At 33.3% G+C, this 25,709-nt stretch overlaps 1 protein-coding gene across 5 annotated transcripts in view; it reads left to right on the forward strand.

The window, feature by feature from the left end:
• RAP1GDS1 (Rap1 GTPase-GDP dissociation stimulator 1) overlaps window positions 1-25,709 on the forward strand; it is a 167,587-nt gene that overhangs the window by 107,450 nt on the left and 34,428 nt on the right. For all 5 annotated transcript variants that reach the window (XM_060654592.3, XM_060654591.3, XM_060654593.3 and 2 more), the window contains 2 exons: window positions 13,192-13,320; window positions 25,531-25,656. In XM_060654592.3, coding sequence (XP_060510575.1) covers window positions 13,192-13,320; window positions 25,531-25,656 — 255 coding nt within the window. The remainder of the gene's footprint in view (window positions 1-13,191; window positions 13,321-25,530; window positions 25,657-25,709) is intronic.

A 25,709-nucleotide genomic window follows, 5' to 3' on the forward strand; every position in this document is an offset into this window, starting at 1 on the left:
ATAAAATTAATAACTAGCCAACATTAGATCACAGTGTTTCAAAAATACAGAATGGTCTAATTATTAAATGGGATGAGTTTTTGAAGAGTTACCCATGTTAATTAATACCAAAAACAAAACAACATAAATGGTTTAAGATTTCTCACTGTGCACATTTTAAAAATAACAATATTAAAATAGCTTCACATTTATTACTTTATATTAATGCCAGGAGTAGCTTTAAAACACAAATACTGTCTATATAAGTAAAATTACTTTATCTAGGTACTAGATTTACCTGTAAGAATAGAAAAAAATTTTTGTAATTGTTTTTTTATGTTTATTTATTTTTGAGAGAGAGAGCACACGAGTGGGGAGGGACAGAGAGAGAGGGAGACAGAATCCTAGGCAGGCTCTGTGCCATTAGCACAGGGCCCAACGTGGGGCTTGAACTCATGAAGTGTGAGATCGTGATGTGTGCCAAAATCAGATGCTTAACCAACTGACTAGACTTAGAAAAATAAAAAAATCTGGACTTAGAAAAATAAAATTCAGGGCAATTGCAGTGTCTGATTTTAGAAATTTACTAAATATTTGTCTATAGAAGTTTCTTTTCTCTGTAAAAACATTCTTAGAACCTAGCAACAAGTGACATGTCAAAATTTTCAGATAATCTATATAGTCATTAATTAAATGAACATAGAATCAGTGATATGAAAGCTTCACTATACTTTTGAATGTCACAAAAAATGATTCATCTTCTATGAGTTACGGCATGGATCAAACACTCAAATTCTGATCATTTTCTAGACTGTAATATATACATAAGGTCTTTTTATGGTTTGTTTTATGATGGCATCTCAAGCTGTAGTCTTTGGCAGAGACAGATTTTATTTGCATATTGAACACATTATTCTTTACTTTCATGTGTTCTAGAAACATGTGGACCTTCAGGCATATTTTTCAGTTTTCAGTTTTATTAGTTACAAGTCCAAAGAAATACTCTTAATAATTAAAAAAAAAAAAAAGAGAAACATTGATGACAAATGGCTTCTGACATTTGGCCTTGGTGTTGGTGACAACCACAAATGGTAGAGACTGTAACCCTTGTCCCATTGTGTGGAGAGAGTCACTACTCTCCTCTTGCTGGTGGTTTCTATATAGCAATTTGGCCAAATACTGCCAAATCTTTTCATTTGGAGATGGGGTGGACTGAAAATCTGTCTTTTCATGTGATATCTGAGTTTTAAATGTTGGATTATATATGCTTTTTTTTTTTTAATATTTATTTATTTTTGAGACAGAGAGAGACAGAGCATGAACGGGGGAGGGTCAGAGAGAGAGGGAGACACAGAATCTGAAACAGGCTCCAGGTTCTGAGCTGTCAGCACAGAGCCCGACGCGGGGCTCGAACTGATGGACCGCGAGATCATGACCTGAGCCAAAGTTGGACGCTTAACCGACTGAGCCACCCAGGCGCCCCTATATATGCTTTTTAGCACTGTACAAACTAAACTTAGAATGTGTCCTCAGGTCACATCCTAAGCAGGGGATACCGGCTTTAAACCTTTGAATTAAATTTTCCAACAACAACAATAATAAAATAGTTTTTATTTGTCAAATGTCTGGCGTATTAAACTGAAGCTAGTAACAAATGGTAGTGTTTATAGGGTCAACTACCACTATTTTTTTTTTTTTTTTAACCCTGTAGTGGAATCATTTTTGAAAAGAAAATGAACAGGGGAAACAGAAATGATAGAGTCTAGGTAATCTACAAATTGAGGAGCTAGTTCCTAAATAATTGAAATTTGACCATAATAGATATGTATCTGAATTGCATTAAGAACTCATTGGCCAGTTATTCATGTTCCTTTCTCTTCAACTTCATTTGGGACATCTTGGACACCCATCTTCACTGGGTGTTCCTCTTGGACACCTTGAGAAAGTGGGACAAGCGCTAAATAGGAGAATTGTTTAGAAAAGTAAATGAAAGAAACTAGTCATGAAGCTATTATAGCTGCTTTGGATATAAAGGAATTGTTATGAATTTGAACTCATTGTTTGTCCTTTGAGGAAGCTGTTGTTCAAAATCTATGCAAAAACATATCAAATGGCTAAATGGTCTTTAAAAATATCACTAATTCTAATCCAAAGGAGACTGCAATTTCCTTTGAGTCTCTACAGTAGGATATTACAGCATGTAGACATATGTACTGAGAAGGAAATGATTAACAACATGCAGAGTCCACAGATGAAATGCATAATATATTTGTTTTGTAAGGATAGGCTTTTTTTCTGGTGTGCAAGTATTCCCCAAAAGTAGATACTTTGGAAAACTTGATTAACTTTTCTCAGAAAATTATTGAAGCAGAAGTGTTTTTGTTCCATCATTCTAAAAGCTGCAACTTGAATGCAGCCTCAAAACTTACTAGATAAAATAGAAATACAGTTATCTTTAGTATTTTAAACAAACAGATGCCAAATGTAGAACTATCTTCTTTCCTTTGCTTGTATTTACATTTGTCTCTCATGGGATCATAGTTTGTGAAGTGATTCTTTTTCTCCATAATACTCTTTAACTTATATTCCTTTTCATTTTGCGTAATTATTGTGTCTTTGTTCTGTTGATTACTTTTTCTTCAAAATGCCTGTTTAAAGACTTTCCTAGTTAAATATTAGGTCTTTTTGGCTAACTTCAGGTCTTTTGATATTGTGTACCCCTAGATGAGTCACTGAGAAAAAAATAGAGCTTTTTGAAATTCAGGAGACAGTTTTTATTAGCCCTCGAAAATGAGTTCTTCTTATGAGTATTTACTGTTGAATTTCAGTACGTAAGCCTCTTCTAGTTTTTGAGTAGAATAGTTGACTGATAATACCCCCTTGTTACTCTACCAGAAAAATTAACTGTGTCTTTAGACCCAGTAACTTAAGCCTTATTCATAGTTAGGGAGTTGTTACTTTAGCTTCACAGATAAGAATTTTTAAATACAAAGATAAGAAAGTACTGAAAATGGTCACAAAGACCTACCAATATAGTTTCTTTGATGAGAATATTTTCAAATTGTTTATTAGGCCTAAAAGTGAATTGACACAAGACCGAGACCTAAGATAATCTTGATTCCTGTCCATCTGGTGGACAACTGTGAGCACATCCAATTTTTAAATACATTAAATAGGGAATAAAAAAAATTTCCTAACCACATGCCAGACAGATATAGTGTGAAAATACCTATGTGGAAAAGGCATTCTGGTACCCTTTGATAAAGCTGTATAAAATTCAAAGTTCATGAAATTTTAAACTTTTTGAACCAGCTCAAGACTATATACACTTTTAAACTATGAGCTGGATATATTCTTTTGTTTCCCCATTGGTGAAGCAATTAAAATTTTTATACCCAGACTGGTAAGTATGGAGTATCTGAATAGAAAAAGTTATAATTGCTTAGCCAGAAAAGTTGTATCCATAATATTATATAAATCAAATCATGTTTACATAAAATAAGACAAAATTTTTGTTTAGGAAAAATCATTTACAATTTATCCTTTTGGGAAAAATCATACCTGTTTTTCACATGGCAGAAAAGCACTCTTCAATTCTGTTGCCCTCCAAAATAGTCTGAGTGTTAGACAGTTGTGGTTATAGTAAAGCATGTTGACAATTTGATAATCAATTTGAGGAAATGTGCTGAGCTTCCTATATTTTCTTCATCTAGTTATTATTCTATAAATAAGAAACCTAAGCCTATTATTATGGATATTTTTGTATCTCATTAGTTTCTTGGATATCTTTTTTTTCTAGCATTGTTTACCCAATACCAAAACATTGCAGTGAAGACTAAATATTTTGTTCAGATCTATTTTCAAATATAACACCATTTTAGCATATAGTATACAGTTGGAAAATATTTATTGACTTTTCTGGAAATTTAGTATTGTCTAAAATTTTTTTATTAGAAAAATCAATACTTGGAAGAAAAATGGGTTTTTGGAATGCATTTTCTTTATTCTATCAGAAGATGATAATCTCTTGTCTACTGTATTAGTTGATATTCTCTGTTCACATACATGGCAGCAGCAGAAAGTGGCATTGAAAACATCCTGATAATAATGCCAAATCTGTCATCAAAAATTTACTCTAGGTGATCCACAAATTTAATAAATCTGAAAGTTGATTGCAATTTGAATACAAACAAACCAGTAATCTAAAGCAAAGCACCAGTATAATTTAATACTTTGTTGACAAATCTTTTTGTGGTTACCATTTTTATTATCTTACATGTACTATGTAATAACCATGATTAATCAGTAAATATCTCTTAGAAAACTCTGTAATTGAGAAAGTAATTTTTTTTTCTTAATATACCTATGCTAGAGACATAAAATACAGTGAAAACTCTGTTACAATTCTTAGGAAAATTATTGGTGGTAAGCAATAAAACAAGGACTGAAGTGACTTGTTTCACATAATCTGTGCCATAAGAGAGAAGAGTAAAGGAAATAAACTTGCCATCAAGAAAGGAAAAATTAGTTTCTTTCTAAAATGATTAACATAATATACACAATTTATGACTGGCTTCTTCATGTGACCTATATTATATATGTGATGTGTGTGTATGTGTGTGTGTGTGTGTATATATATATATATACACACACACACACACATATAATCAATTAAGGAATATGATGTATATTGGATATATAGGATATCAGTTTGAGGATATGATATGTATGCATATATACCGTATATATGTGACATATATGTGAATATATATATGATTTTTACAAATAGAGTTGATTTTTCTCTAAAATCTTAATAACTCCCTGTTATTGAAAGAGTAATTTCTCTTTTTTGTGGTTTCTAAAAATCTCTCTGGGATACTCTTAGGATAATTCTCACATTAATTTACAGCACAGACTCACGATAACTGAACTATGATTGAAGGGAGGCTGTGCAGTTTAGGAAATGCAACTCAAATGCAAGGGTATGTTGTTGGAGCTAACAATTGAATTTAAGCATTCAGCCTAGTGCATAAATTCAGTTCTTTAAAATAGGCCTGTAAAGCATTTTCTCTCCTCTAAGTAAAGATTACTTTATACATAATTAATTTTAGCTGCTACCTTCATTTCAACCATTAGCAACAATTTCACAATTTTAATCATTTTCCTAGTGAAATCAGTCGAGTAACTTGCCTTACTTGATTTTTCTTCACATTTAAAATAAGAAGAAAAGAAATTAATAAGGAATAATCCTGATTAAAAACTAAAAAGCACTTTGGTGTGAGCGACTTATCTATATTTACATTTTGGTATTACTTCATTACAGGTAAAAAAGGATACTACTTCCTAGATGTTAGATGTTTAGAAAATGATTTGCTTTGCATGAGTGAGGAACTATTTCTGCAATTTATTTACCATGGGTACAAGCTAATTAATGATTACATATATTTTCTAAATACTAACAAATTTTTCCCTAACTTTAAGGTAAAAAAAAAATCAAAATGTAAAATTTTATCTTTGCAATTTATTGTCTTTTATTCCCTTAATTATATTGATTTTTCAGTATACCATTTTCAGTGTATTTTGTATTCATTTTTTTTCCTCTGTTTATAAAGACCTGGAAGATGTGCTTTTAAGCTCACATTCTTTAAAGTCCTGTTTGTCAAATTAAAGTATTCTACTAATGTTAAACAAATTGTGTTAAAGACTTTTATTATGCACCTAAAAAGTTTTTAGGCTTTAAAAACTTTTGTAGAAGATTTCTGAATTTCCACTGTTTGTCCAACAGAGCATTCAAATTTACTCACCCGGTTTGCACTCATGAAGTTCTGCTACGAATGTCATTTTAAACAAATTATTTCACTGAAGGGCAGAGCAGTTAGTTTTTCTTTTGCCTCCTGTTAATTTGTGTATTAACTTGGACCTATTACACTAGCTTAGCTTTTCATCATACTCCTTCTGAAAAATTACTAAAATGCTATTACTTAAGATAGGGTAAGAACTTGGTTTTTAGTAGAAGTGTACCAAATGCACATTTGGTTTAATTCCACATGGTCAAGTAGTGGCATTATTTAGCTTTGACCATTATAGAATGAAATTCTAAATGTAAGAATCTGAAATTTTATCAGAAAAAAAAATGAATGATTCATACTTTTTTTGTTAATGATTTAAATTTTGGCATTATGGTACAGAAATAATACTTTCTTAGTATTTTCAGCTTCTAGATTTTTCCTATATCATAATAGTACATTTATAATTGTGATACTAAATAGGTAACACAGTTTTAACTGAGGGCAGTAGAGTAACAAAATATGTTTGTGATTCCTCATTCTCTAGCATGTTTTTCTTTATTTGCTTCATGTCTGGATTGAAGATGATTAATTGTAGATATTATTGAATATCATTTTCAAGATTTTCCTCATAGTAAAAGTTTGAGGTGACAGAGGTGGGTTTCTGATTTTAATTCATCCTCACAAGATATAAAGAATTTCCAATTTGGGCTTTCTGAAAGATTCATGGCCTGAATGAAATTAAGTAACTAAAAATTAAAAGCAGTTCCTAATATTTATTATTGTAAATTCTAAAGAGGATACTCTAATCTCTATTATTGTGCCTTAATTTAATTTTTATATTTGTATATTTGTCACCATCATTAGTTATTGCCACATTTTAAATAGCGCAATGTAAATATGCATTTACATTTCAGCTGACTGACAGAATTTCAGCATATGAAGCACAGAGGGAGATTTTCTCTACACGTGAAATGCTTCCCAAATTTAAAAATGAGTATTTAGAGTAACAGTAAAACTGAAAGACCAGGCCTTGTTTTTATTCTTGACGTTACTGTACCAGTTGAAATATGATGGTGTCAGGCACATGATTATTGGCCACATACAGGTTTGTAGGTGCCAGAAGTGACATTGGAGTAAGTTTTCAGGTGTTTGGCCTTCTAAGAGCTAAGGCTAAAGCCAGGGATAAATGATGGAATTTGTCCACATAGCCATCTTTAATGTGGGGCTACTTACAATGTCTGCCTAGAGAGAAATTCAAGGCAGAGAGGTATCATATGTAAATTCTTTTGTATAAAAAGTAGTAATCCTGCTTTCTAACTACCAGTAAAATCCAGCCAACATCAAACTGCCTATATTTTGTTAACTGAAACATTTTTAAGTAAATACTGTTTGAAAGATGGATATTGTCCAGAAATCAGAAATCTTGTGTTATGTAGATATATCTTGTTAACACAGTTTGTGCATTGCAAATAACTTCAGTATAATTTTAAAGTGTGGAAACTTAGTATAATGCTCCAGGGTAACTAGCAATATTTGTTTGGGTTTTTTTTAAGCTAGTAAATCCTTTTGTAAAACAAAAGACTTTTTGTTTTTAAAGATACATGTTCATAAGATATACATGTTGTGATGTACATTAACCTGGCATTTAGTTTGATTTGCTATACAAAAATGTAGGCTTAAATTTTCACCTACTATGGATGTGGCCTTTCTCTCAGCAATGAGAACAGAGACAGGATATTTTTCTTCCACTAAGAGCTGCTTAAGCAGCAGCTGGTAGTAGTCCTCTTAAAACAAAACAAACAAAACAACAAAAAATTTTAACCTTTGAAAGACAGTTTTCTTCAGTCAGAGTAGACATACTTTGTAGAATTTCCTTTTTAGCAGTATCCATTATAACAAGAGTGAGCCTAGGAGAAAAAAATTAGTCTACTATACTAGATTGAGACATATTCATTCTAGATGTCATTGGATTGAGAAAAGTAAATGGGTAGGTGTCTTAAGAGTAATAAACCATTTTTCCTTTTTGTGATTCTGCTTTGGGGATTTTGCTGTTGCTATTGTTTTACATTATACTCACTCGTAATTTTGTCATTTCTCTAAAACTTTTACAAAAAAAAGGGAAATTTTACTCTTGTAGAGACTCTTGATTTTCAGAACCCAGAAAAAACTTTTGAATTCTTTTCTGTTTTTTATTAACTGTTAAAAAGCAAGAAGTGTGTAAAGGTATTGCTTTAAACCTCCATGATTCTCAGTACTAATGAATCTTGATTCTCTGTTTTTTTTTTTCATTGAAATTACTGTTTGTCCTTGAAATGCATAACCTAGGGCTTAAATTATAGGGATAATCCAGGTGTAGAACACATAATGCATGTTTTTGTTTAAAAAGAGCTTTTAAAATTGAAGTTAATTTTAAACACATGTATTTTTATTTTTTTATATGCTCAACACTAGGTTTAGAATAAAAGTTCTCCACTTTCCTGACCAATCAGCAAAAAAATACTAAGTAATAAGTAACTGAAAAGGAAGTCTACTTATTCCTGCACATGTGTATGTGTAAAGTTTTTAACCATGAATCATCCTCTTGGTAGCTGTAAAGTCAGTTTCCTTTTCACTATTATATTCACTACAACTTGTTTAAACTTATCATTTCTATTCACTGTTTTACATCATTTTTAATTTTTGTAGCCTTTTTTGGAAGTATATATATGCCAATAGTTAGGTGCACTTTCTTCAGTCTTTATTCTTAAATGGCTTTTATCCAATTTGTATTACAACTCTTCATCAAGATTTATATTTGCTTGTTTTTGTTGTTTCAGCTGTATATAATTCACTTGATTGTAGATGGGGTTTTTATGCAAGCCTGTAAATAGGAATATTGTACTCTTTATACTATGAACAGTATACATACTATTTATACATACTAATGTAGAGACTATGTATTTTGAGTTGTGTATATCTTATTTGACACAGTTTCATCATTAAATCCTGTTTACCAATAAGTTTAATCTTGTAACATTGTCTATAAGGGCCTTTTCTTGTAAATAAGGTAAACATGTGTTACAGTCTTCTTAAACTAATTCTTTATAGTAATTGATCAATGTAACTTCAGTTGAGTTACTGGGATTCTTTTCTGGACCTATAATCTATCTATACCAATGTTTTAAACATTAAACTTAAAACTCAGGGGGAAAAAGGTTCTTCAACTTAAGATCTTCTCTCCAGATCTCCATTCTTTGGAGTTTCCATGAGTGTGACCTGAAGAACTTGGAACCATTGAAATTCAAATGTAGGTAGGTAAGTGTTCACACCAGCGCATGCGTTGATTGCCTTATATCTCTTTGTATATGCATCTGTATTGCACCCCCTCAGTGCCTTTCTTCCTCTTCCTCCCCATAGATCATGTAGGGCCTGTGTCATCTTGATATTTTGTAATTCTGTATTTTGGTCAGTATTTGTCTGTGATGTGTGTCAGGAGCAGTTTTTAAAAGTCTTCAGACGTTTATGACATCGTGCTGTCTAAAGACTGTCTTTCACACATAAGTGTTTGCTATGTACGAGCCTGGGTTGCATTTTGTGAATTGTGTTTGTTGAGCTCTGATAAACATTCCCCTGGAGTTGCTGGTATTCATTGAAGGATACAAAACTTCTCAGTCTTGGACTGTTTCACTTTTTCAATTCTAGAGAATGCAAACCATTTCTGGTTCTAAGAATTTTTTCCAGTTAGTCTTTGATTTAAAAGTCATACTCCTGATAACCATTCTTAATAACATGAGCGTGTCACCTTCTATCCTTTGAAGACCATTCATAAGCTTTCTTTGGGCAATAAGAAAAAGTGATTAAACTTCATCATTTGCTTCCAGCAATAAGAATTAATACCAATTTATTCCACACAATTTATTCTACTTAACCCCCACCCCACCCTCCAAAAAACTATTGCTAGCTAACATACTAAGTTGTAACTGAAATAGGCAAATAGACCCAATCATGGAATAGTCCCCTAAGCTTAAGTAGAATTTCTACCCAAATAAGCAAAATAGGATGTTCAGGTGCTTAATGTAATTTTGGTTAAAATATCTGAACACCAAAATCTAGTATTCCTACCGTGCTTTTAATTTTTATTTCTTTTCCTGTTATCTCATCTGCCAAGCACATCATTGAATTTCAGAATCTCTATTCCATGTTTTGTTTTATTTTCAATCTCCTCTAAAAGGTAGGTAATCCTTTGGCAGTGGTTCTTAAACTTTTGGTCTCTGAACTCTTTTAGACACTTAACAATTACTGAAGACCCTATAGAACTTTTGTTTATAAATATGGACTATTAAAAAAATGAGCTACATCTATCAATATCTACCATATTAGAAATTAAAATGGAAACAGTTTTAAAAATTATTTAATATTGCATATTAAAATAATAGCTCATGTTACCGCATCTTTTTATGCAAAATAACTTCAATTTTAAAAATATTGCTGGGGCACCTGACTGGCTCAGTCAGTAGAGCATATGACTCTTGATCTGAGGGTCATGAGTTCAAGCCCCACCTTGGGCATGCAGCCTACTTAAAAATTAAATGCAAAATTAAATATATTGCTGAGAAGAATAGCATTTATTTTACTGTGAATGTGTGCTGCAGAAGAATATGATGACTACCAACACAATTTGGTGCCACCGACTGGGTCATAATAAAGCCCAGCGGTTTTACCCACCATTGTTTTTGTACCATTGGGTAAATATCAATACAGTGAAAAAGGCACATAAAATCTTGGTATTTTTATGAAAGTAGTTTTGATTCTGTGATCCTCTGAAAAGGTTTTAGGGACTCCATTTTGAGAACCGTGTTCTAGGATGCCTGCTTATCTTGAAATGAAAATTTGTATCAATCTGTTTGAGTAAAGTTTTTTTTTCCTCATTTGGGCCTTCATTATCCAGGGAGAATGACTTGCCTGCAGTTGATATAAACAGACGTTAGAGTTATTTGAGTATAATTTTTGTTTTAGTTAGCCTCATAGAAGTGGATATAAAAGAAAACACCCAAGTGATCAAAAATGGGTATGTCCATTGGATGACTATATAATTTTTCTCTTTACTTGTGTGTGGTATGTGTGTTGTATGTGAGTATACAATTAATTTGGCTCCTGGGTAGCTTTGAAACACATTTTCCCAAAACAAAGTGATTTTCATGATTTGTGGCGATTTTCATCAAATGCCATTGGGCTATACTTTTTCTCCTGATCTACTATAATTTCAAATATTATTGCTTCAATTTGTATGCCAAAGATTTTATGAAACTATGCAACATTTCTTAACTTTTTGCCCCTCATTTCCCTGGAACCAAAATTCATACCTTACAAGCAGTCCAAGAAAGTGGTAGAGATGCCAAGTTAGGAGAATATGAAGAACATCCTCTTCTAAGTGGCATTCTCCTATTGAGTTATCTCCTTCATAACATTTGTTATTCCTCTGATGTCCCTGGACTGTTGGATTTGTATAGTTTGTACCAACAGTACTGAGGGGGTGTGTGATGCTTACATATATGCAGACATACAGTGGAGTTTGACTCACACTCAATGCATGCGCTAGTGCTCACGCTTACATACCTGAAATTTAATGATTCAACAGCTCTGCAGTATTTGAAGAGGTAGTCAAAATGAGTAAATAAATAAATGAAAGTTAAAAATACTGCTAAGGAACAAAGATCTGCAAAGGTGATCCAATAATAAGGAACTTACTGGTAAGTAATCAAAATAATTTCTAACTTGGAAGGCTTATTGGTGCATGATCATTACAAATACTGTGGCCACAATACAAGTTTTCTGCCAGTATAACACTTAATACTATACCTTATAAGTAATTTAATAATACCTTATACCTTATAAGATAATTTAATAGTGTGAATCATTCATCAGTTGCTGAGTTGTATAAGAAGAAAATATTTAGCATCAAAAGCATAAAAACATCATTTAGTTGAATATATTCTTTTATTTCTGTCTCCTTTTATAACAGATTTCATAACTCCATTGCAAAATTTGAAATTGTTTCAGATTTTTTGAACTCTAAATGTAAACTTCCCTTTTTCTCAGGGCTGTTTTCTTGTTTTGGTGATAGGCCCCTTTCTAAGATAGATGGGCCCCCAACAACTGAACCAGATACTATGCATACACTCATCAGTTTTCAGGGTGATAAGCCTCTGTTGGCTGTCTCTTCATACTTTACGCTGAAAATAGGAAAAATTAACCACCGAGACTGCCAGGCATACAATCAACTGGAACGTGAGGCAGCTCAAGGGCCTTCCTGTTCTTATCTGACAATCACCCAACTGCCTCCTTATCTATTGGTTAAGAACTATAAAGAGTGATGAAGGGTTATTAGGCAAACTGTCAAGGGATGCATGCTAAAAGGAAAATGTGTTTGTAATAAACAGGATTTTTATCTTTAGATTCCCAATAGGGAACTTAAAAGAATTTGGAGAAAATTATTATCTTAAAAATGGCATATAATTTTTAAAAAATTTGAAACCATTCTTGTATCTTTGGGTGAAACAGTTATTAATAGTGTTTTGCATAAACATGTGTTGATGTTTTTCTTAGCTTATTCTGAGAGGCAGTACTTTTGGTTTTCATTTGGTTTATTTACCTTCAGCTTTGGTACAGGTATTCTATCATAATTGTTCATGAAGACCATTGTGGAAATCCAAGGCATATTAAATACTTTAAAACCAATTAGTTTCTTAGAAAATGAAGGCAAACAATGATGACAAAGCTTATTGATCTCATTCTCTTCACCTCTCAAGCCAAATTTTCCTTTCTTTACTAAGATGCTTGTCACTATTATTAAAGAAAACGTTGAAAAGAAAAATATTTTAAGTAATACATTTTTTCCTTGTTAAAACTACTTTCCTTCCTAGCAGTCATCGAAGAACGCTCTGGTGCAAATGATCAAAATAATTTTTGTGTCTTATATATACTTTTCATTATTATGAAGCAACTATTTTTAAAAGATTCTAAGATTCTGTCTTCTCTTGGTCTTTATTAAATTGGTTTCTCTATGCTTTTCATATAGTCTGATTTCCTATAATACAAATATTACTTTGACTAACATTTTCACTTAACAACCAACGGTAATGTTTAATTATTTATGCACTTTTAAAGCCTGCTCTACAAAAGTATAAGACCCTGTTTTAAAAAAATGATTTGACACATTATTTATTTCATTTCTAAATTTCCTTTAATCATTGAAAAGATTCAAAACTCAGCTCTTGTGAACTAATGTTTTAAAATGTTTCAGATAATTATATGGATGAACTTAATCTTGTTTTACTGTACTTGAAATAGTATTGAGTTTGCAATAGGGAGAATAAGGTGTTTTCTTCTTACTAATGTCCATTTGATACATAAACACTTCTGTTTGTTTGTTTGTTTCTTACAGATTCCCTTCAAGCTCAGCTTATCAATATGGGTGTTATACCTACCTTAGTGAAATTACTGGGCATCCATTGCCAAAATGCAGCTCTTACAGAAATGTGTCTTGTTGCATTTGGCAACTTAGCAGAACTTGGTAAGTCCTAGCCATGAACCACAAATGTAATTCACTTATCAGTGTACTTACAATAAATTTTCCTTTAGATGTGAACACCCGAAGATCCACGTAGATTGTATTATTATTTTTTGGCAGCATTTGGCTTGCTTCAGTGTTTAAACAAGTAGATCCAATTATATTTTATGATTGAATTGTTTGTAATTGGAGCTGCTTTGCTTCCCTCATTGTTTTATTTATCAAAATTTAAAATTTACACTTGTATATTATTCATTAGAGTCAAATATTTAAAATGATTTCCACTTGACTTTAGTATTCTTATATGAGAGACAGTCTTGAAATCAAGTATTGTATTTCCAGGACAAAAATAAAGTCGGTAATTTATTACATTTTATATAAACTATTTGTTCATCAGGTAAAAAGGAGTCTAGCAGACTAAGGCTTTCCCCCTCTTTTTACAAAATCCATCAAAATGAGAGAGGACTTTTTTATAAAAATATGTTTATAACAGCGTTAGAAAATATTCTGAGAACTCCTTGAAAATCAGAAGGCAGATGGAAGCAGACCAGCCCAGTCATAACAGAGAAGGGGACTGATGATTCCAGCAACCCTATCTCTTTTCTCTGTTTTATTTTTCTCTGTATCATTAATGATACTCTTCTTTCTGGCCTCCCTTCCCATGATTCTTGATATAAAGTTACAATTCCTGGTCTGAATCTACCCCCACAACCATATTCATAATAAATTTCATATTCTGGGAACAATGAAGCCAAATGATGTTTTGTCATAACTAAATATAACAGCTAAAGCAAATTCTATTAATCATACCCATTTTATACATAAATAAACAGAAGCACCAGGACTCTAACCTTGGATTTTCTAACTGAAAGCTCACGTTCTTACATACTGCATATTGAAGTCTTGATCTCAGTACTTTACTTTTGCATTGACTTCAAGTGAAAGGAACAGAGATTATTTATCAGAGCTAAATTTTAAAAGTCTTTTTTTTTTTTCTTAAAAATAGCAACATGTTTAGATTTAATTTCTTTTCATGAGACAACTAGATTTTTTTTAGCATTGATGACACACAGTGTTAAAAGTCATTCTTATTCAGTGGGTCATCTCCTGGTATTTATGAATGTTCTTGTCTTCTATTTTCTTCTGCTTTTCTTCTTTTTCATACTGTCTCATTATTTCTATCATTCACGTAAGACCAAGAATGAGAGAACATTTATTCATTGTTTTACAAGATATTAAAATGGGTTGTCAGTTTGTGTTTGGTATACTGTATAGAAATAAAACAGAAGTCATGTTATAATCCCTGATAATGTCATAATCTTTGTAACAGAAGCATAAACATCATTTAATGTGTGTTGCCTGTGTTAAGGTATCAGGATTTATTTGGGAGATTGCATAGACCACCTCAATTCAGCCTCCTCTCCCTGGCCTTTACTAAAAGATGGATATACACTCAATTAGTTCGGTCCGATTTCATAGTCTATTTCCAGTTGTTACTGCCTTTACCCCATTTGGAGGACAAAAGGATAACCAGCTGTTACTGCCTTTACCCCATTTGGAGAACAAAAGGATAAAAGAGAAATATTCCTTTATATACTAAGACTTCTAGAGTTTATATCATGTCTGTTATGTTCATGTACTGTCTAGGTTATATGTCAATACTGAAGTAGAACCTTATGCCCCAGGATACTTTTCTTCTTTTCAGTGTGTGCTTTATTCCCCATGAGTTAAAAAATCGACATAGTATTATTTTTATCATCATAGGGTAAATATCAAGTTCCTATCATATTTGTATTACAGACTTCTGAATATGGCATATCACTATATGCTAGGGTTACTTTTTGTCAAAATTTTTAAATAAAAATGCTAAACAGCAGAAATTTTTGTGGTTTTTGCTCACAAAACATATAGCTTAAAGACAAAATATAAAATAATTCAATAAGTACAATCTATTATGGAATTGGGGACAAAAAAAGGAAAATGCAGCTCTGCCTTTTTGTTCTCGTTGAACCCTAGTTTATGTACACATAATTTTTTTATATTCACAATTATAGCATGAATACAGTTTTAAAGTTTGCATTCTTATCTAATATTATAGATTAAGTATGGGATTTTTTCCCTTTTTATTTGGTTCCAAAATCTTCTATAAAGAAAATTTTCTGCTTAAAATACTAGGATTTTGAGGGTAGAGATGTTAGCATAAAAACTTGAGTTTAATTTCACTTCCTTCTGGAAACTAAAACTTCAGTAAAGGGATACTTTTTAAAAGGCTTAAATTTTCAAGGAAAGGGGGAAAAAAGGGAGGGGAGGGGATAACAAAAACATTTTAGGACCTGGGAAGAAATACCAGCAATAACTTGTATTTTTAGCAATACTTTGATAACTTAATCCTGAATTGGAAAGCCAAGAAGTAACCAATTTGCTCTTTGGAATCTTCAAAAGGATCAGAATTTGGTGGAATGAAAATGTTATTCTCTTTCCTCTTTCTTGTTCTCTCTCTCTTTCTCTTTCCCTCTTTCTTTTTCTTTCTGTCTCTGCTCCCTCCCTTCCTTCCTTACTTCCTTCCTTCCTTCCTTCCTTCCTTCCTTCCTTCCTTTCTTTTTCTCTCTCTTTCTCATTCATTCATTCATTCATTCATTTAATCAAACGTGTTTATGGGGATAGTTTCCTACTCATCGTGATTCAGGGTGCTTTTAGTGCTGCTTCCATCTGAAGGAACACCCTTCTGTAAGCCTTGCTTTTCCTCCCATAGACTGGCAAAGGACAGTAGAGCAGCCAACACAAACAAATTCCTTTTGGGCATGGATGTTTTGGATACTAACCCTTTAATGGATTTGTCCTTTGCAAATATCTTCTCCCATTCTGTAGGTTGCTTTTTAGTTTTGTTGACTGTTTCTTTCACTGTGCAGAAGCTTTTTATTTTGATATAGTCCCAGTAGTTTACTTTTGCTTTTATTTCCCTTGCCTCAAGAGACTTTATCTAGAAAAATGTTATTACAGTCAGTATTAGAGAGATTACTGCCCATGCTCTCTTTTAGGATTTTTATGGTTTCAGGTCTCACATTTAGGTCTGTAATCCATTTTATGTTTATTTTTGTGTGTGGGAAAGAAAGTGGTCCAGTTTCACTCTTTTCCATGTGGTTATCCAGTTTTCCCAACATCATTTGTTGAAGAGACTTTTTCCTATTGGTTATTCTTTCCTCCATTGTCGAAGATTAATTGACCATATAATCATGGGTTTATTTGGGGGTTTTCTCTTCTTTTCCATTGATCTATGTGTCTATTTTTATGCCAGTACCATACTGTTTTAATTTTGTAATTACTTTGTAATATAACTTGAAGTCTGAGATTTAGATACTTCCAGTTTTGTTTTTCTTTTTCAAGCTTTAGCTATTCGAGGTCTTTTGTGGTTCCATACAAATTTAAAGATTGTTTATTCTATTTCTGTGAAAAATAGTATTGGTATTTTGATAGGGATTGCATTAAATGTATAGATTGCTTTGAGTAGTATAGACATTTTAACCATATTTGTTCTTCTAACCCATGAACATGGAATGGCTTTCCATTTCTTTGAATGGTCTTGAATATCTTTCATCAGTGTTTTACAATTTTCAGAGTACAGGTCTTTCACCTTCTTGGTTAAGTTTTCTCCTAGATATTTCATTGTTTTTAATGTAATGTACATGGATTATTTTCTTAATTTCACTTTCTCTTGTTTCACTATTAGTGTATAGTAATGCAACAGATTCCTGTACACTGATTTGTATCCTGCTACTTTACTGAATTCATTTATCAATTCTAGTAGTTTTTTTGGTGGAGTCTTTAGGGCTTTCTATATATAGTATCATGTCATCTGCAAATAGGGAGAGTTTTACTTCTTCCTTACCTATTTGGATACCTTTTATTTCTTTATGTTGTCTAATTGCTGTGGCTAGGACTTTAGTACTATGTTGAATAAAAGTGGTAGAGTAGAATCCTTGCCTTATTCCTGACCTTAGGGGAAAAACTCAATTTTTCACCATTGAGTATTATGTTCACTGTGGTGTTTCATATAAGGCCATTATTATGTTGAGCTCTAAACTGACTTTGTGGAAGGTTTTTATAATGAATGGATTTTCTACCTTATCAAATGCTTTTTCTGCATCTATTGAAATGATCATATGTTTTTTTATCTGCTCTCTTATTGATGTAACATATCATACTGATTGTTTTGCAAATATTGAACCATGCTTGCATCCCAAGAATAAATCCCACTTGACCATGGCGTATGATTTTTTTAAATGTATTTTTGGATTCAGTTTGCCTAATGTATTGTTGAGGATTTTTGCATCTATATTCATGAGAGATATTGACCTAGAGTTCTCTTTTGTTGTAGTGTCTTTATCTTGCTTTGGTATCAAGGAGATACAGGCCTCCTAGAATGAATTTGGAAGATTATTTCCTCTTTTGTTTTTTGGAATAGTTTGAGAAGAGTGGGTATTAACTCTTGTTTAAATGTTTGGTAGGGTTCACCTGTAAAGCCATCTGGTGCTGGACCTTTTTTTGTTTGGAGTGTTTTGATGACTGCTTCAGTTTCGTTGCTGTTAATTGGTCTGTTCAAATTTTCTATTTCTTCCTGCTTTAGTTTTGGTAGGTTATATATTTCTAGGAATGTATCCATTTCAACTTGTTAGAATACAGATTTTCATAATATTCTGTTAGAATTATTTGTATTTCTGTGGTGTTGGTAGTTGTTTCCCCTCTTTCATTGGTAATTTTATTTGGACCCCTCTCTCTCTTTTTTTTTTTTTTAATGAGTCTTACTAGAGGTTTTTATCAATTTTGTTGATCTTTGCAAAGAACCATCTCCTGGTTTCATTGATCTGTTCTATTGTTTTTTGTTGTTGTTTGTTTTGTTGGTTAGTTGGTTTCTACATCATTTATTTCTGCTCTAATCTCAATTGTTTTCTTCCTTTTGTTGGGTTAGGCTTTTGTTTGTTCTTTTTCTAGATCCTTAAGGTGTAAGGTTAGGTTGTTTGAGATTTTTCTCTCTTCTTGAGGTAGGCCTGTGTTGCTATAAACCTCCCTCTTGGAGCCACTTTTGCTGTATTCCAAAGATTTGGGACTATTGTGTTTTTGTTTTCATTTGTTTTCATGTAATTTTTTATTTCTTCTTTGATTTCTTGGTAGACCCATTCATTGTTTAGAAGCATGTTATTTAACTGCCATGTATTTGTGTTCTTTCCAGATTTTTTCTTGTGGTTGATTTCTAATTTCAGAACATTGTGGTCAGAAAAGATGTATGGTATGACTTTGATTTTTTTTAAAACGTTGAGATTTATTTTGTAGACTAATATGTGATCTATTCTGGAAAATGTTATATATGCACTTGAAAAGAATGTATGTTTTGCTGTTTTAGGATGAAATGTTCTAAATATGTCTTTTACATCCATCTGGTCCAGTGTGTCATTCAAAGTCACTCTTTCCTTGTTGATTTTCTGTGTGGGTGATCTGTCCATCAATCTAAGTGGGGTGTTAAAGTCCTCTACTATTACTGTATTACTATCAGTTAGTTCTTTTAAGTTTGTTATTAACTGTTTTATATATTTGGGTGTTTCCACGTTGGGTGCATAAATATTTACAATTGTTATATCCTCTTGTTTGATTGTCCCCTTTACTATTATATAGTGTCATTCTTTGTCTCTTGTTACAGTCTTTGTTTTAAAATCTATTTTGTCCAATATAAGTATTGCTTTGCCGGCTTTCTTTTGACAGCCATTTGTATGATAAATGTTTCTCTATCCCCTCACTTTCAATCTGCAGGTGTGTTTTGGTCTGAAATGATAAGCAGCATGTAGTTGGGTCTTGTTTTTTAATTCACTCTGTCACCCTGTGTCTTTTGATTGGAGCTCTTAGTGCATTTACATTCTAAGTAATTATTGATTATTGCTATTTTGTTACTTGTTTTGTGGTTTCTGTAGATTCCCTCTTATCCTTTCGTCTTGTGCTCTCTTTCATTGTTACCTTTCTTTAGTGATATACTTGGATTTCTTTGTCTTTATTTTTTGCATATCTATTAACTGCTCTTTGATTTGAGATTGCCATTAGGTTTGTATATAATCTCTTCTGTGTATAGCAGTCTATATTATGTTGGTGGTTACTTACATTTGAGTCGTCACTTCTCTCCCCACCACAATTTTAATGTATGGTGTCATACTTTACATCCTTTTATTTTGTGAGGCCCTTGACTGTTTTTTACAGAAATATTTATTTCTACTGTTTTTGCGTTTTTTTATTTATCATACTCTAATTTACAGTTTTTCCTTTTTCACTTGAAGAGTCTCATTTAATAGTTCTTGTAGAGCTGGTTTAGTGTTCATGAACTCCTTGAGAAACTTTTCATCTCATTCTATTCTGAATTATACCCTTGCTGAATAGAGTATTCTTGGCTGCAGATTTTTCCCTTTCAGTACTTTGAATGTATCATGCCACTCCCTTCTGGCCTGCAAATTTTCTGCTGAAAAACCCACCGATGGCTCTATGGGGTTTTCCTTGCATGTAACTGTCTTTTCTCTTGCTGTTTAAAAATTTTTTCTATTGATCACTACTTTTTGGCATTTAATTACTGTGTGTCTTTGTATGGACCTCCTCAGGTTGAATTTTTCGAGGGAATCCCTGTGCCTTCTTAATCTGATACCTGTTTCCTTCCTCAGATTAGGGAATTTTACAGCTATTATTTCTTCAGATAAATTTTCTGCCACCTTATCTCTCTCTTTTTCTTTTGAGATCCCTATAATGTGGTTGTTATCACACTTGATGTAGTCAGAGTTCCCTAAGACTCTTCTCAATTTGTAGAATTTCCTTTCCTTTGCTCAGCTTGGTTACTTTCCATTACTGTCTTCTGGGTCGTTAATTCATTTCTCTGCTTCATCTAACCTGGTATTTATTCCATCAAGTCTATTTTTATTTCATTTACTGTGTTCTTGATCTCTGATTGGTTCTTTTTAATCTCTGTGTTAATGGTCTTACTGATGTTCTCCACTCTTTTCTCCAGTCCAGTGAGTATCTTTATGATCATTAAATTCTCTATCAGGCATATTACTTGATATCTGTTTCATTTTGGTCTCTTGCTGTGGCTTGATCCTGTTCTTTCATTTGGGAGATGTTTCTCTGTCTCCTCATTTTGTCTGACTTTGTGTGTCTGTTTCTGTGTGTTAGGAAAGTCGGCTACTTCTCTTTCTCTTAATGATATTAGTCTTATGAAGAAGTGGTCCTGTAGTGCCCTGCAGTTCAGTGTCCCCTGTTCCCCAGGGCCTGCACTTCAAGGACAATCTCTTATGTGTGTTGCATGTGCTCTGCTGTTGAGTCTTGGCCTCTTTTTCCTTCATTCTAATTATCTACAGAGTCTCTCTATTGTATGCAGTAAGGTGTGTGGTGGTCAGCTTACGAAACACCTGCCCCTGCTGGGACTGAGGTCCTGCAAAATGAGCAGGTCAGGAGATATGTTATTGCGAGGGTTTGTACTGGTTTTCTGGGTAGGGAGTGGATAACGCTGGGACTGAGGTGAGCATGACTGGGAAAGGTGGATCTTGACCAACGTGTTGGGGAGGGAGATTTGATGCAAGCAAGTAAGGTAAGGAGTGTGGAAGCCTCACTGGTTCCCACAGGTGGCTATTGTTTTTGCTGTAGAGGAAATGGTACCTGCCAGCTTCTTTATTCCTGAAAGGGGTCTCTCCATAATCCTTGTCTCTCCTAGCTGTGCTCTGAGATGAGCAAATTACTCTCTCCTCACCTGCCCCCATCCTCCCACCCCCTATTTGCCCCCGGGGTTTTCCAAACTGCTCGTTCTACACTGTATCTGCACAAGCTGTCATGCTATCTCTTTAAGGGCAGGAACTCTGCTTCCTGATACCTTCTGGGTTCTCCCAGAGTGGAGCCTCCTTATTTTTAAAGTTCTAGTCTTTAAGTCATGCTGGTTTCAAGAACTCATGAAATTTGGCCGCTTTCACTTTCAAAGGTAAATATTAGAGACCCATCCTCCCTGTTTGTTGTGGAAGATTTGTTTTCTGCCCTTCTCTGTACTACCAGCTTCCTCCCCACCATATATGGCCACAATTTGTTTCCCTCCCAGGTTTGTTTCCCTCCAAGACCACATCTTCGCATCTTCACCCTTCCTACCTTCTTTGATGTGGCCTCTTCCCTGTCTTTAGTTGTAGAGTTTGTTCTCCCAGTCTTCAGGTCATTTTCCTGGGTTATTTATGCTGATATGGGTGTTATCTAGTTGTATCCATGGGACAAGGCAAACTTAGAGCCCTGCTATTCTACCATCTTCCCAGCCAACTTAAATCCTAATCTTTAATGAATATGCAGACAATGAGACAGGTGAGGATAGCTTCTAACATGAAAGATAATGAAATAAATAGAAAAAAAGCATTGTAGAGAAAATAGAAACTGTACAGGGTAAGGAAAAAACCAGTATCTTCAGATAAGTTAGAAAAACATACTGTGAGCATGAAACTATAATGGGATGCTATTTTTAAGAAAGAGGAACAGAATGAAAAAGGCTGAATGTTAAAAGCACAATAGCTAAAATGAAAGACAGATGTTTGGAGAAATAGTTGCAGAAGTAAAGCAAAAAACAAGAAGATGGGAAATACAAAAAAATATAGAGAGAATTGGGCCAAGAGTTTTAGAAAGAGATAAACAGGAGGAAATCGCCAAATAACTCACATATCACAGAACTAATGTACATAATTTTCTATGATTAGAAGGGTCTGTCAAATGCCTAGCCTAATGGATAAAAATAGACCCATATCATGGCCCATCAATGTGAAATTTTAAAATGGGACAGGGGCACCTGGGTGACTCAGTCGGTTAAGCAGCCAACTCTTGATTTCGATTCAGGTCATGATTTCACAATTCGTGATCAAGCTTCACGCTGGGCTTCATGCTGACAACACAGAGCGCGCTTAGGATCCTATCCCTCTCTGCCTCTCCCCTATTGATTCTCATTCTCTCTCTCTCTCTCTCCCTCTCTTTCTCTCAAAGATAAATAAACTTTAAAATGGGACAAAGAATATCTTACAAACTTAGAAAAAAGTTACATACAAAAGACTGTAAATCAGTTGACATCAGATATCTCAAAACACTGGCCGTCAGAAGAAAATAGAGTACTGCCTTCAAATTTTGAGGGGAAATTAGTTCCAATATAGAATTCTATACCCAATCAAACTGTCAATCAAGTGTGAAGTTATAATAAAGACATTATCAAACATGAACATCTCAGAAAATCAGTATCCTACATACTTTTCCTCTGGAAGCCACTGAAAATGTGTTCCACCAAAAGAAGGGATTTAAATTAACAAAGAAGACTACATAGGAATCAGAAAACAAGGGATCCAACAAGAAAACAAAAATTCCTAGTAGTGTGGTGACACAAGAGCCCTAAATGGCCTGTTTTCAAAGAGCAACCAGTCCAGATTGGAACAAGTCAAAAGGCTAGACTCAAGATTGGGGTAATTCTTGGAGGAGATGAAATTGATTAAATACTTAAATAAGCTTAGTAAGAGAAGATCAGATAATTGATGGGGAATTTGGAGTTTAATTAATGATAAGTACTAGACAACTGATGGAAAGTTTGGAGTTGAATTAATGATAACTACTTAGAAACTAAGCAAATGAAAAAAATAATCCCAGGGGAAGTAAAAGTAATTCTAGGGAAAATAAAATACTATGAGAAATACTTGGAGGAATAGAATATGGATAGCAAAAAAGAACACTAACACTATCATTTTTAAAAGAGTGAGAGCACATAACCAGATAAATATTAATGTCTTTCTGATTCACCCCTGATTTTATGTTTCTGAAATTCTTCTCCTTTGAAATATTGTCTGAAGCAAAGGAGCAACCAACAGTGTTCAGGACTTAAGTCATCCCTACTTATATCAAAGTAACTTTTTAGACTAAGGCTGCTCACATTTATAGAATATGATCTCTGAGGGCTTAGGTAGCTTATTGGAAAAGACAATCCATACTCCACTCCTACTTCTTTTTTATGGCATTAAGGAATCTTTCAAGTTTTGGAGTGGATTTTCATCATTTTGGCATCGATCTGGTGTCAAAAGCAGTGTAACAAGAGAACAAATCAAAACTGTTAAGCCATATTAAGATTTGTTTTTCTCCTTTCTTTTAAAGTTTGAATTTGCAAACTTTTTTATTTGGTATCAATGGATATTTACCTGAAACTAGAGAGTAGAACCTCACTCCTGTATTTATTTAACTGTTCATTCAGTCACACATTCATTCAATCAAGTGTTCTTAGGTACTGGGCATTATACTGTATACGGTGTTTGTGGTTGTTAATCTGCACTGTCCCTGCCCTCAAGGAGCTTATTATTATACTTTAGCTTATACTCAAGGGTGAGATGGAAATTTATTTTTTATTTATTTTTATTTTTTAAAGTCTATTTATTTGGCGGGGGGTGGCAAAGAGAGAGGGGGAGAGAGAAAATTCCAAGCAGACTCCATGCTATTAGCATGTCATGAACCATGAGATCATGACAGCCAAAATCAAGGCGGAAGTTTAACCAACTGAGTCACCCAGGAGCCATGGAAATTTGTTTTTTAAACAAATTTACAAACAAGCATATAATTATAAATTGTCATAATTTCTTGTATCAGAAAGTAATGGAATAAGGTGAGGGACTAATTTAAATTAGAGGCATAAACTCTGGGTGGGATAAAGCATTTTCAGACAGTCAAGATTTCAAAATATTTACCTCCTATATATATTACAGTTCTCTTAGGAAGCTGCTAGAGGATGCTTCTATCAAATCAAAACAAGTGAAAGCAAAAGGATGTAGGTAACAGAGGAGAAGAAAGTATCAAGATAATGATAAAAAATAAATTCTAGGATATCAGCTGTGCCCCCAAAACAGAAGCAAATCTATATTGGATTTGGTCAGAATTCTCTGAAAATTCTGGATAAATTATTGGGAACTCTGAAGCAGCAAAGCAAATTAAGAAGATAATTGGAAAGAAATGGAATGGATTACTGTTGTATTTTGGGGGTAGATTGGTAGACTTTGGTAATTCATTGGATGTAGAATTAAATGAGAACAAGTGAGCAATGACTCCTAGATTTCTGCCTGCATAGATGGATAGATAAACTGTTCATTTACCAAGTAAAGGAAGTCTAGAAGAAGACAGATTTCAGGTAATACCAGAAGTCCTTTTTAGACATGGAGTTTGGATGCTACAGGGGGGAGTATTCAAATGGAGATGTCAAGTGACCAGTTAAATAAATAGCTTGAGGCACAGAAGAGGGCTAGAGATGTGACTGTATAACTATCAACATAGAGGAGCAGTTTTGATGCTATGAAAGGGAATTAGATTTTCTGAGATGAGAGTAACAACCAAAATAAGGTAAGAAAGAAAAGGATCAAGTCCCAAGGAAATGGAATTTATAGAGTCTGGTGGAAAAGGAGGAGCAAGTTTGAAACTACAGAGGGTGGATGTAGGCCAAAGCTAGTTTGAAGTGGGTTTAAGAATGCATGTGAGTTGAGAAAGTAGAGACAGTGTATGTAGACAGTGCTATCAAGGAACTTGTTTGTGAAAGTGAACAGAGATTGGATGGTAGTTGAAGAACAGTGAAGTAGAAGAAAGTTGTTTTTAATACTGCTTTTTTTGTATAAGAAATATTAGAGCATATTTAATTGCAGATGATGAGGCTATAGAGCGAAGAGAGATTGAAGATGCTAAAGAGGCAAGCGGGACTGAGACCCCAAGCACATGTGAAGCATTGACCTTTAATAGTAGGCATATCATGCCAGTGCAAGAGCATACCACTTTAATGATCTGAGGGTAATAATAAGTCACCTTTACTTCAGCCATGTAAAAATGCAGCCTAATAAGAGTAATTTTTCTTCTTTGGCTAAAAGCCTTGAAACTATGAATTTATAACTTAGTAATTTAATTGTTGCTATGGTTACACCTATATGTTATGCTGGTGAACATTTTTTTACAGCCTTGAATAAAACTGGGTTAGAACGTTTTCTTTAATGCCATTTTTCCTTTTCAAGAGCATTTAAACTGTATCTGATAGTTCCTGTATTTGAAAAGTATTTGCATTTATCAGTAATGGTACAAAATGAGCATGTATTGAAAGTAATGGAATACAGTTACTGTGTTTAAATTTTATTTGCTTACTCTATATGTCCCTCTCCTTTTTTGCAGAGTCAAGTAAAGAACAGTTTGCCAGTACAAACATTGCTGAAGAACTGGTAAAACTCTTCAAGAAACAAATAGAACATGATAAAAGGGAAATGATTTTTGAAGTCCTTGCTCCATTGGCAGAAAATGGTGAGAAATTAAATGCACCTCTTGATTATTTATCATGTATGCTTTCCATTCTT

Source organism: Panthera onca, chromosome B1, assembly GCF_046562875.1.
Source record: "Panthera onca isolate mPanOnc1 chromosome B1, mPanOnc1 haplotype 2, whole genome shotgun sequence".
Classification (NCBI taxonomy): domain Eukaryota; kingdom Metazoa; phylum Chordata; class Mammalia; order Carnivora; family Felidae; genus Panthera; species Panthera onca.